At 36.0% G+C, this 13853-nt stretch overlaps 1 protein-coding gene across 1 annotated transcript in view; it reads right to left on the reverse strand.

The window, feature by feature from the left end:
- The window catches only part of LOC149065423 (receptor-type tyrosine-protein phosphatase kappa-like), a 158903-nt gene that overhangs the window by 123979 nt on the left and 21071 nt on the right, over nt 1-13853 (reverse strand). Inside the window, exon 2 of the mRNA XM_089254171.1 lies at nt 2267-2354. Coding sequence (XP_089110297.1) covers nt 2267-2354 — 88 coding nt within the window. The remainder of the gene's footprint in view (nt 1-2266; nt 2355-13853) is intronic.

The following is a 13853-nucleotide window of genomic DNA, read 5'->3' on the forward strand; positions in this document are numbered from 1 at the left end:
TGCACATACATTTCTTAGAAGATTTAGGACCTCCACGTCTTCCACTTGAATATCGTTGAGCGTTTTATTACCCCATGCAACACCCGTATATCGAATATCATTATCTCCATTAAAAACCGACGCGAAAAAGTCATTGAAAGCACTACACATGCCTACATTGCTCTCTACTTTTGAGCCTCCTATCGAGAGGGGGCCAACTGTCCCCTTACATCCATTATTGACGTATCGAAAAAATGATTTTGGGTCAGAGCCAATGTTATCTGCCAACCTAGATTCAACTTGCTTTTTACTATCCCTTATCGCTTTCTTCAACAGTCTTCTTTTATCAGTAAACAATGATAGGTCACCTCGTCCACTTTTATACTCTCTGAATGCTCTTTTCTTTTCAAGATAAAGGTTCCGCACGCTATCCGTGAACCATAGAGGGTGTGATGTACAAACACGCTTTTTTCGAACAAAGGGTATGACGTCGTGCAAAACAGAGGACAGCTTCGTACTAAATTCTTCCCATTGACTTACCACCCCTACTGATTCCAACCGGTCTTTGAAAACTTCCGCTAACCTTCTTCGCAAAACATCAAAGTTAGTTCTCCGAAAACAAGGAACCAGTCTTTTGTTATCAACCTTACCCGAGGAAAAGTTACAGAGAAATCTGACGATACGATGAACACTGGAAGAAAACTCTTCCCCCACCGAAACATGTTCAACTAGATCCTCAGAACTAGTAAGAACTAAATCCAAAATAGCAGTACCCCTAGTGGCTTCTGATACATGCTGATACAAAAAATTTTCGAGCACCAACTTAAGAAAGTCTCTTTCATACTGATTTCCAGATGAAAGGTTCTCCCAATCAATACCCGGGTAATTGAAATCCCCTAGTATGAGAACCCTCTTTCGCTTACACATGTAGGAAATTTCATCATGCATTTTGGCGATATAGTTTTGATCCCTATTCGGTGGATTGTAACAAACCCCAACAATAAGCTTATGACGTCTTTTGTTCTCAAGTTCAACCCATATGGTTTCAATATCACTTCTCTGCACGTTACACTCTCTAGCCTTCAAACATGATTTCACGTATATCAACACTCCACCCCCTTTCCTATCAGATCTATTTCTCAAAAAAGTATCGTATCCGGAGATGTGTAAGAAAGATTCATCCCCATCGTTTGCCCAAGATTCTGTAATGGCTATAAGATCCAAGTCCTCCACAACTATCATAGTTTCTAAAAAATCTTTCTTGTTACCCAAGCTCCTGGCATTTATTAACACACATTTTAATTTGCCACATTTAAATACTAATATTTGTTTATTAACAACGCGAACACCGTCTCTGAGTTTGTGTCAGATATCTCAAGTATGGACTTGGATCCTCTGGATCTCCATTTCTCAAAAAGATTTTAGTTTTTTAATATTTCCTCAAGATTATTCGAACCGAACACTCATCTGCTGCACGGAGTGCAGTCGCGAATTCAGTAGTGTGTGAAGGTCGCTTTCAGTGGAAGACGTCAGACGCCCACTCAATGTCGACTGTTGTCGCTAGCATTGCTTGCTGCGCGTTGACGCCTCCAGTAGACGACCGGGCTTAGAGTATTCACATGTTTTTTTTCTTGTGGTTTAACAAAGTTTCCGGATACACAAATCTTTCGGGAACGCTTCGATATGCCTTTGAGATGTGAATCAGGCAGTGCCCGGTCCTCTAATGTGTCACATCTCTATATATCCTGTCTATTCATATGGCAACTCAGATCAATGGCAACTCAAATCAGCGTAAACTTGAATTTGGGTAAGTGGTGTGTCTAATTTTGTAACGGACGTAGTAAGGAAACAGACGAAGGCATCGAGCTTTCTTTGGTGCTCCGGTGAGCACCCCTCAGATGTCTTCACCAGACTAGAGACCCTCGAATTAATGCCATAATAATACCCACGTTTCCTACAATTACGTTTACTATAACTATCTTACTGTTGATTGTTGCTATTTCTTGCAAGAGTCCTATCGATACAGTGCCATCTTAAGGCATGGGCCCACCCGGGCACGGCCCGGGAGCCTCAAGAGAAAAGGGAACCTCACAAAAATGGGATCTGGTTGAGATTTTCGAAAATGTGCCTGGTAGGGGCTCAGAAAAATCATTTAGCCCGGGGCCCATGATACTCTTAAGACGGCTCTGTATCGATGTCTCGGTAGGTTCTAAAGTTCCACGAAAACCCCATTGAGAAACGCCGAGTTTGGAAACAAGTAACAAAATTGAAAAAAGCAGGTACTCACAAGGAACGAGCTTCTTATAGCTGTTCTTGGTCTCATTGGCTGATTTCGAAGCGTGTCTCACGCTGTGAGGTTCACCCTTCGTTGAAAACTATCATTCAGAGAGATAACAAGAACAATAAATATACAAAATATACTATCAAGACTAAATTAACATAATTTTATACATGATTTACGTATAATCACTAGATCTGTTTGAGTACAATATACTGAACGCGTTTTATGTTGAAATCGGCCGATACATTCATATCTTCACTGGGTATGTAAGTCGATTGCCCTCACGATGAATCCATTGGGAGAACAAAATGAGCGCGCGCTTGCTCCCCCCCCCCCCCCGATCTCTTTGCATTGTATGTAAACCCTTTATCTAAATTATTATTAGGCCGTGATTACGCTATAAAAGATTTAGAAAAGTTCTTTTATAAAACTTTTGCCCGGTTCTTTTATAAACCCTGCCTCAGGCAGATTAAAATCCTTTCTCCGACAGCAAGTGAAGCGTTGCTTATCCCTCTTTTCCTGTCAAAAGAGTCTGAACAGGTTGATCCGACAAATATTTTAGTTACAGTAGTGCTAAAAAGTCTTTTGACAAATGCAAATCATGCTTGTAGCGCCAGCTCGTTCGTATGCATTGCCATAACTTTCACAAATGCAAAGCAGAAGGCTCGGCACCTGCAGCTGAAATTTGTTTGTTTGGGGGAAAGTGAGCTTTTATTGTAGCAATCCAAGGTAAAAATGGGTAATATATGAGGGGTTCACAACCATTAGTAGACCAAGCCCATTTATCTTCATTATGGATAATAACGTCTTTTTTTGACAGATAATTAATTCAGTTCAAGTGATGTGAAGAAATTAAATATGTCAAAGTTTAGTTTAAAATATAATTTTTTCAAGTGCCCTTTTACAAATAATAAATCAATACTTTTGTTGTAAATTTATAGTCCTTTAATAACGAAGACTTGGTTCACTGTTTGTGAATTGAAGCTTTTACGTGAAAAAATATGATGCTACAATGTATAAGTGAAGAGCATTTTATAATGATTTATTTTATGTTATGAAAAATTCTTGATTCCGAAATATTTTCATTAGGTAATATTTAAACTACAAATACATTACAATGAATAAAAAATTTTACCATTGGTCGTAAATCAATCGCTGTACAAAATATTATCATCTTCATAAATTCTAGTGGGAGTATTTTGGAGCCTAGTATTTTTGCCTCCACTGGAAGATTCTGGAATATGCATGATGTATATATAGGTGGAATGTATGGGAGAAGGTCCATCATATTTTTCTTTTTTGGCCAAAGTGATCTTTCTATGGTTCACGTACAATGAATTTTGTCTTACATGAGACAAAGAAAGCAACTTTCATCCACGAACGTGCTTTTCCAGATATATTTTTCGAAAAGATAGATCCTCTCTGTCATTGTGGGTTTCTTTGAACTCTAACGGACAACCTCTCACAACTCGCAACCATCTGATATTCAACCAACTGAAACAAACTCCCTCAGTGTCCTTCTCTCTGTTAGTGACAGACAGCTTCTTCCAAAGCTGTGGTAGAAACAAAATCATAATTTTTAACTTCTGTAAATCAAAATTTTGGGCATAATTTGTTCCTCTTTGCATTCTTAATTATTCCCTTCCAATAACCAGGAATTGACTGCTGCTCTGTCTACACTATTGATTAGTTTCAACAGTGTAAGGACATTTGATGTTCCGGTTTTGGCCACCACATGCATCGGAGGGAGAGAGAGAGAGAGAGAATATAGAATTACTTCCTTATATTTAGAGGTTTTGTCTCTCTCAGGTGTCTCACAACAATGCTAGAAACATCTTCAGAACCCCTTCCTCCCTTCCATTTCATCCCAAACGTACATGTATCCAACATTATCATTGAAGGAAGTACTCCAAAGTTATAAGCATATAGATATTGTGTTTGCAATAAGCTACGGATGTTGTGTGTGTGTGAAAGCTTAGGAAAAGGAAGAACATTTTGAAGTCGAATGTACAGCAGTAAGGCTTTATACTCTTTTATCCTTATCCGTTTTCATTTTCTCTCCAGCCTGCTGTGCTTTTCGCAAGTGGAGCTCTCGTTTGGTTTCAAGACTTTTTCTACTGATTTCATCATTTTCTGTTAAAATCTTCATGGCTATGCATCGCATAATTTACATGTATTTGTACTTGTTGGTTTAAAGTGTCAATTAAACTTTTGCTGAATATTTTGTAATAGAATTTCTCTTTCACGGATATGGCATTCTTTGCCGTACATTTCTCTACATAAATGTCATACATCTTCCGAATTAAAAAATTAGGGTGAAGGTACTTACTATTAGGATTATCTTTCCTGGAATAGTGACTTTTATAGGCTGGAAATGACTTTATGTGATCAATAATGAAAATATAATGTCAATTTTGTTTTTTTGTTTCCAGGAGTATCTCTGCCTCTAGAGTCTGAAGTGGCTGATGTGATTCAATCATTATTTAAACATCTATAAACACGTCCCCAGCTAAGTTGCAATATTAGGTACCTATCGTTGACAATATTATCATCCGACGATTCATATGATGAATCAGGAACATATTCCTCTCCAGAAGACTCAAAATCACAACTCATTTTGACTTGAAAATGATTAATGTAATGAAAAATAGCAACGAGGCAATCAAAATTATAATCAAGAATGGACTTGGTTCATTATGGCTGTGAAAGTTTTATGTATTACTTCACCAGCTGTGAAAACATACGCCCCCTCTGAGAAAGTAGGTGAACTACGAACTTAGCTCACTATGGCAGTGAACAGAACAGACGTTGTTGCACCTACTGAGCTATCACATTTTTTGTAAAAAATGGACTTGATCTGTTATGGTTGTGAACCCCTCATACAATACACGCATGAGATATTACAGGTTCCCTCCGTTATAGGTAGTTAAAAGGTAAATTATAAAAGCATTATGGGTTCTTACTGTTAAACACGAAATGGAAATGCTTCTTTGCTAAAAATATCAGTCCTCTTTACCTCCTGGCGAAAAAACACAAGGGACAGGTTTCGTTACAAAAATGTATTTCATAACCACAATGTCGTACTTAAAGACGTGCGACGACACATGCCGCTATTACTAACATTCCATCAAGACAATGACTTTAAATATAGCTCAAAAGTTATCCTACATTACCTGAAAGGTAATAAAATAGTAGTTTTATGGATGTATAAAGTCAGAGCCCTGACTTGAATGCCATCAAGCATTTTTGATTTGAGTTCGACAGATAAGTCGGAGCCAGAAATTCAATGGATTTTTCAACAGGGGGAAAAAAAGAATGAAAAAAAAATACCCACTGACCATTGGACAAACTTATTGGATCCATAGCAAAACATGGTAAAGCAGTTATACAATCCAAAGGTTTTTCCAAGCCCATGACATGACGAATGTGACTATTTATTATTTGCTTGCATTCTCGTTCGTTTGTGTTCACCATACAAGTGATAAATTTTTTTCCGATTTTACAAAATGTAGATAAGCAATTTTTTGGTCATAATAGTTTGTAATGAGATTCAGTGTTTGTGTTTCATTGGACAGATTTTATTAAAAAATTCAAATACGAAATTTGTAGACAAATTTATTGTTGTCAAAAGACTTTTGAGTGCAATTCTTGGAGTTTTTTATACTTATACCATAGGTAAGTGTTTCTCAACCTATGGTCCACGACGATGGCATGGGTGGTCCGAAGGCAGACTCGATAGTTTAATTCTCACTGAATGAAAAATTATTCACCAGTTTTAATTGAAATAAGAAATATCCATATGGGTTCAAATAAAAATTATATCTTCATGCTTAGGTTCACCAAACGTCATCCAGGAAAATGAGAACGTAAATACGGGATATTACTAAATCTTCCCAAAAAAAATGTAATTTTTATGCGATACATTGCCTTGAATGAAATTTGATAATTCTGAAATTGCTGAAAAGGAATGGGAGAAATAAAGGGCTGTTTCAAATCACAGTAAACAAAAATGTATTTCACGAAAAAATATGTTCAATTGACCATATTTCATTGAAAGAAATACGGTAAACTGGTATCTTTAATTGGGTAAAATACGGGACACAACCAATTTCATCAAAAACGTTGCCGGGTGTAGGTATAATCACCAATTTTTATTAAAATGTCTAAAAAATTGTGGAAAAAGTGAAAAACACCTGACAAATATGTGAGATGTGTGAATAGCTATATTTTATCCCATAAGTATAATGTAATTTACATATTACATTATGAAAACACCGAGTATTCACGACTTTAGTAAATGTTGGAATATTATTACAGGAACAAAATTACAGGAATATCTCGTAATACGAGACACAAGTGGTCCGTCAAATTGTTTCAGACATTTTACTGGTCCTTGGGTCCAGAAAGATTGAGAAACACTGTCACAGGTGCATACAGAGGGAGAGCGAGAGGGGGTCATGATCCCCCCTCCCTCCCGTTTAGCAAAGAACTGTTTTACTGATATAGGCTAGTGGAGGTGGACAACTGCCTTCCCTCGTTTGAAGACCCTGTATCCGATCATGACTTATGCACATAAAATACTGCGTTTTTATTCCTCTTCATTTCGGTGGATAAAGAGTTCGTTTTCAGTAAGGAAAAAAATTAATTCTCTAAAATTTAATTTCAAATTTTATAAATATCGCAAAACGAACGAATGCATTGAATGGAGATGAACAAATAAAAAGTCCGCTTCGCTGAAGATGGCAAAACAAATTTCCATTTCGGAATCAGCTCATAATCAAATGAATAATGTTAATGAACCTCGTCTATGACGTCAGTAAAAACTCAAGGACTTCGGATATAATGGTAAATTTTTCGTTGCCCCTGCGTTTATAAAGCATGTTTTCTCAAGAAATTCCTAGAGTTATAGCTCATCACATTGAAGGAATGGTGTTATATTGATACGTACGGCTAAAAAAATAAGATTTGTTGCATGTTTGACGCTCCGAATTGCTCATTGACATGACCCGTATGCGGGACATTTCCCGTAGGAAAGAGTGAGAGAAATGCTCTTGTTTGGTGATGGTGGTAATTTTGCCCTTCCCTACGTTTTTCCTCACAAAAATATCTCGTTTTTTCCAACGCAGATTACATTGACTAATAATCTTTACTAGAATCAGGGATGAAAGTGATTTACATATTTTTATAAATTATATTATGATACTGTATTAATGATGGCTAATACAAATATTCATCTCATATATTTTATTTTTCCGTGAAAAAAATTCATTTGAATTTACTGCCGACGTGCTGTAGCATTGGATTTCTATACAAATACAAATACAACGCCACAACAGGCAAAATGCCCAACGAGGTGGCTGATAAAAAGATGCCCATAAAAATATGGATGTCATATATTTCAAAAATACAGCAACCCAATTAAAAATGCAATTACAAACAATATATATACATGAGATAAAATATTGTATAATGCCCATAAAGAATACTTATGGTTGTCTTATTCCAAGTATGAATAGCTTCTCAATTTATCCCAACATGTTTAATCGTATCTCTTTTTAAACGTGTCAATTGTGTTACAATTTACTACCTCCGGGAGTAAGCTATTCCATTTATTAACAACCCTATTAGAGAAAATCTAGCCAAGGGTTGTTTCAAAAGATTCATCAGCAATAGAGTACAGCTGGCAATGTCCCGTATTTAAGATCCTAATTTCCCGTATTTTTATTGATCAAATATGGTCGCCAGTAATAATGGAATAACAATGGAAATGAACAATTTCATGCACAGTATGTGATTGCATCTGATTGTATTTTTCGTTCAAAAAGGTCTTGAAACTGCCACCCTCCGTTGTAATGACAACTCGGTTATAACGAAAAAACTTTACGGAATCTTCGAGGGTGTTATAACCGAGTTTGACTGTAATATATAATCACGCTAAAAGGAAAGCGGAAGAATGTTTCTTTTGAAAATCCATCCAAGTTGAAATTAGGACTTCTCTCATCATTACTAAAATATGAATGTTAAAGATTGAGAATGTACAGAAAATTATGTATCTAGCGAGGTGAAAAACTATTCACACATGTTTCTGAAAGGCATAGATGAAGTGTGTGCTGCGGTAATTACCGCGTTATTTATATATACAGTGAAACCTCCCACCATCGGTTACTAACGGGAACGACCACACGTGGCCATTATTGTGAGGTTGCCGTTGTTAAAAGGGCCAGTATTTCTGAAACATAGATTAAACCTTTTGATTGCGTGTAAAATTGTAACAACCGCTACTATAATTAATTAGAAAAAGCTGTTTTGTAGCACATGACATTTATTTTGCATTGAAGGTGCGTGAATTTTTCACGAAGAACTTTTATTTCTTATTTCCCATTGTTAATTTCATCCAAACGTTTCGTGAAGAAAAATGTATACGGCCGTTATATATATCTTTTTCCTAAAAATCCTTTAACAAAGATCTTCTATAAAATAATTTTGTCAAAGGAATATGATAGTGTAATGGTCAAATTTGATTGAAGACATGCTTTGTCAAAGTTACTTTTATCAAAGTTGGCCTCCTAATCCAATATTTGGTAGAAGATTTATGTTGATGCACTTTCTATCCTGCAGTTTTTCAAAATTGAGTAGTAGATGGTCAGAGTAGGAGCTACAAAAAAATCCTAATACTGTATATGAATATATCAGAGATTCGAATTTTTTTTCCATAAACAATCCGTGGTATTATCCACACACGCTTCTTTATCTCCCTATTCTTTAATAATAATAAATAACTAAATAAATAACTCTTCATTTGCATATGCGGCCACACCCATGCAAGTATAGCGTACAGTTAAAAAACACGATTCATTAGCATTCACATAATCATAACATTTACACATAATAGCAATTAAAAAAAATCTAATATTAATATAAAAAATTTAAAACCTTCGCTACATCGTTGAAAAAATAAAACAATTTCCCAATTTGATCTTCGGATAAGTTAGATACCTTTTGAATGAAATTTTATCTGTGATGGGATTGCGGAAAATACTCGATTTTATAAGTACACTTCTTTGTAAAAATTAAATAGTAGACACTCGAATAAAATATTAAAATTTTCGAACAAACTATTGACGTCACAGCTGCCATAAGGGCAATTGTGGTCAGGATTTAATATTACGTATCCACTAGGAGCATACCCAAAAAAAAACCATCATCTGTTCTAATTTGAAAAATTAGGCGTTTCCCTGTGTCCCTGCATGTTAAAAAGCAGATAATTTCCAGATGTGAGACAAAAAAATCTTGATGATCTATAAATTGATGAAAGATCGTTTTGAATTATTTAGGTCTATGTATCTTGAAATAACCGCAGGAAAATGTTTCCTGAACGCAGCGGTGCCACTTGAAAGTCTCGAACGAATGAGGGCACAGAGTCATGCGGAGTAAGTTCAAAATATTAAACGGCTGTTCCTATTTTTTAAAATCGAAACCATTACAATGAATGCAAATGATAATTTTGTACAATAATAATCACTCTGCAATTTTTTCTTTTTCACCAATTATTGGTAAAAATAGTTGATCCATAGCTACTGCAAAGCAAGAAATCTCAAACCGACCACAACTTTTAAAATATTTTATAAATCTTTTATACAGTATGTAATATGATACATTTATTGCCTTAACCCATTATTTACCATTGTTTTTTTAACTACCATTTCTAATTAAGCGATGGAATTTTTAATTTTGATTGTTGTACCTAATTTTGAACTGACTGTGCTATAAACGTTGCAAGCTCAATAAAAGTACTCTACATTTTTTAATAAATAGCAATTAATTGAGTAATAATTAATAACTTCAATTTAATAAAAGGTTTCCTTTCATATTTCATTCATGTTACCATTTTTTTTTTGAAAAAGTTAAATAATAGTTTTGCCATACTGGGTTAAAAGATGGGTTATAAGATATTTTAGAAAATAAATTTAAGTAAAAGCTACATAAAAGATCTTTGTTAAAGAGCTTTTGTGGTGTAATATTGGTCTGCAGCCGTGCTGTAATCCTTTGTATCCTCAGACATGCATTCTTGATAAAAGATTCTTGAGAAGATTGAATGATATAAGAACTTGCGCTCCTAATCCACAACCAGTTCACCGTTCTAAACCGTTTATGTAGACCTGCTGCACTCTGCCGTAACTGGATTTGTGACTCGCCTGCAATGTGTTATCTCCTGTGGTGGTGGTGGTCATGTAGAACACATACTGCTGTAATAAACGATTTGGAGGCATTCTGTTCGTTATTTGCGTATCTTTTCTTTGACTTGTGTATGTCAGTGCCACCTATCGGCTGTTTTCTCAGTTATTTTTTTTTCCTGCCTGAAAACAATTCCCGTGACTTAGCGATATATATATATATATATATATATAAATTTTCTTTCATTTCAATCTCCAAAAGTTGCTAGCCTACTTTGACCTTTGAAGACCAAACACACCCCACTTCCCATCACCGTAAGATATCGAAGCGTTCCCGGAGGATGGGTGTGTCTGGAAATTTTATTAAATAGCTTCAGGATAATAAATGAAACTATTACATATAGATTGTACATATAGATTCACGCGTAATCAATGTTCGTCAATGGACGGATCCTAATATATGGGGGGAAAAATCAACGTTAAATTCTACATCATAATCTTCCAAAAGTTCTTAATTCCATCTGAAGATGAACACTCTAGTGTCCGTGCGTTCTAAACAGCGTCCCTTGACACTGTGGTCATAGGCTTGTTGAGGTACATTCCTGAGGAGTCCGTTGCTGCGTAAAATCTCACGATTTTGGATGATCCTGGAGTACACAGGACGGAAGTCCTGTAATACTTGTGGTATACAAGACGGTTATAAATCGTCTCTCCGCAACGCCTCGGCACGTCTTTGTTGTTATACGTTGCTTAATAGTTCTATACAAGAAGTTATAATGACTCCTGATGCTTCTCCAAATAAGATGTATTAATAAGTCTTAGACAAGTAGCACAGACATCCATGGATACCAGTAACTGACGGGCCATATAACTGAAGTGTAGGTACGTAACTTACATAGTTCACCTACGGAGGGTAAATGAAATTGTAGAATCGCGACTTTGACGTGATAAATCATCGCTAATATATGATCTCAATTTGTCGGTGGTTTATACGTCTTTACGTACTGATCTTTGATTCGGATCTGAAAGGTGTAATTGTTAGATCACGCTCATCTTATAGTAAAGAGTTGATTTGAACAATCGTAGTATCGCCAAGACTAATTAAGGTTGATTGTCTCTGGAATGTAATCTCACAATTTATAAGTTTATTTATTTATTCAATATTGGTTGGCCTAGGCCTATACAAGGGAATGCGGTGATGAAGTTAGGCAGAGATGATTGATGTCACAAAGAAAATCGGAAATTGTTTCACTATCAATAATGTTTGTGGGGAGGTTGATCCAGTCGGTTATTGTTCGAGGAAAAGAAACTAAATTTGAAACAATCTGTGGATGCAAATATGAGTTTCAATTTTTGTGAATGGTTAATTCTTTTTGAAAAGTATGAAGCCGGAGTTAGAAGGTTCGAGGTGTCGATATGAAAATGACCGTGGAGAATTTTAAAAAGGAAGGATAACCGAGAGATATATCCACGATTAAAAAGCGGTTGCATATTGAGTTGGCGCTTGAGCTCAGTGACGGAGGCAGAGGATGACCAACAGTTAAGAATGAAGCGGGCGGATTTATTTTGAATAGATTCTAATTTGTCGATATTGGAGATAGTATAGAAGTCACAGATTTCACAGGCATATGAGAGTAGAGGAAGGATGTAGGTCTGGAAGCAGAGATGTCTGAGGTGACGGGGGGGGGGGTGGAGTTTTTGAGGTTCCGACGAAGAAAAAAGAGTTTTTGGAGACACTTATGAAAGAGGTAATCAACATGGAGATTCCAACGGAGGTCGGCAGAAATGATTACACCCAGATATTTATAACTAGAAATTTCGGTGATCAAGGAGTTATCGATAGTGTACGAAGAAACGAGGGGAAGCGAGTAATTCTCATAAAAATTGGTTTTGAAGAATTAAGGGGTAATTGCCAGGACGAGCACCATTGAGAGACAATGTTGAGGTTATTTTGGAGAAATGCTTGGTCAGATTCGTTGTGCACCGTGTGGTAGATGACGTAATCATCTGCAAAGAGTCTAATATGACAATTGAGGGAGTTTGGGAGATCGTTAATGTAAATCAAAAACAAAGTTGATTAGACATTCGTCAGTACGGATCAGTCACTCGGACCTACTGCAGGATGTCACTGCTCAAACAGTTTTTTAGCAAACGACATCAGCACACGAAATGTGCTGAATTTATGTAACTTGTTTTACATTTTAGTTCCCTATTTTACTGTTTTTAAGTGAGCGATCTCTCGTTCATGGTGTTTTTTCAGTGTCACAGGTATGCACGTGTGATAGTTTTATATATTTTTTTATAATCTATAAGCTAAGAAATGTATCAAATCCACGGAATAGTTGGTAAGTAAAGATATATATCTTTTTTGATATTTAGCATTCAAAATAACAATAATAATTTCAAACATTTTGTATTAGGATTTTTTTATATATTTGCTTTCAATGTTTTCATGTTGTAGTTGTATTGGTAATAGCGAAGTGTTACAGATTCGTAGGAGTACTATATTTTTCTTCGCCTATCCACTGCGGTGCTTACTTAGCTCCTGTTGATGAAATCTTCGTAAAGCCGCACACCACACAGTTAATTAAGAGAATAAAGTAACAAAGCTAATCCTGTCTCGGTGACTTTTGGCACTATTATCTTTTCTCTCGCGTTATTCATTTCCCAATGCTTGAAAAAGAGTCTAAATGCTAGTCCGAATGCTAAAAGAGACTCACTAAAAAGAGTCAGACATAAAATTTTGTCTCGTTCTGTTCATTAATTTTAGTAAAAAAAACCCCAAGTAGTGGAACTTATTTCCTGGCCACCCGGTACGATTTTTCAAAATAATTTGGATAGAACTACATGTACATCAATGTCATCATATTATTTGAAGTGAAGGTCGTTTCGTGACAACGCGTGAGCGAAAATTTATCGACATTTATTTTTTTGTATATTATTCGCTTTAATATTCGATCGATCGATCGATTTGATTGCGTCCGATATACGACATTTTCACAGAGCAAAAAAGGCATATAATGTAAGGATCGTGACGTTATTGCCTTTGGCACGCAACTCGATTTTTTGCCTTCGTTAATGTCATTGTCTGATCCTGCATGGCCATGCAGGGGAAACACAGGGAATTTCCCATTTTTTTTAATTTTCCTTTAGATATTTCGCAACGCTTGCGAGTCCAAATACTATTCAGATTCATCTACTCTAATGATTCTTAAATGATGCGCTGTGGCACTTTAGGGTGCTATGTGAGAACGGCCAGGCCGAAATTCTGGATTATAGTAACAAAGCTTTCAGTGATATAAAGTTACTTTTTTTATCATTCTCGATTGAACAATCACGCACGGTTTTTAAGCCGATGCCACACTCTTGTCCAGCTTGGCACAATACGTTCCAAGGTTGCAAGGTTGTTCTAAGAAAAT

This window comes from Pholcus phalangioides, unplaced genomic scaffold, assembly GCF_987345545.1.
Source record: "Pholcus phalangioides strain wild (caught in Gottingen) unplaced genomic scaffold, Ppha-v1.0 ptg000040l_1, whole genome shotgun sequence".
Classification (NCBI taxonomy): Eukaryota; Metazoa; Arthropoda; class Arachnida; order Araneae; family Pholcidae; genus Pholcus; species Pholcus phalangioides.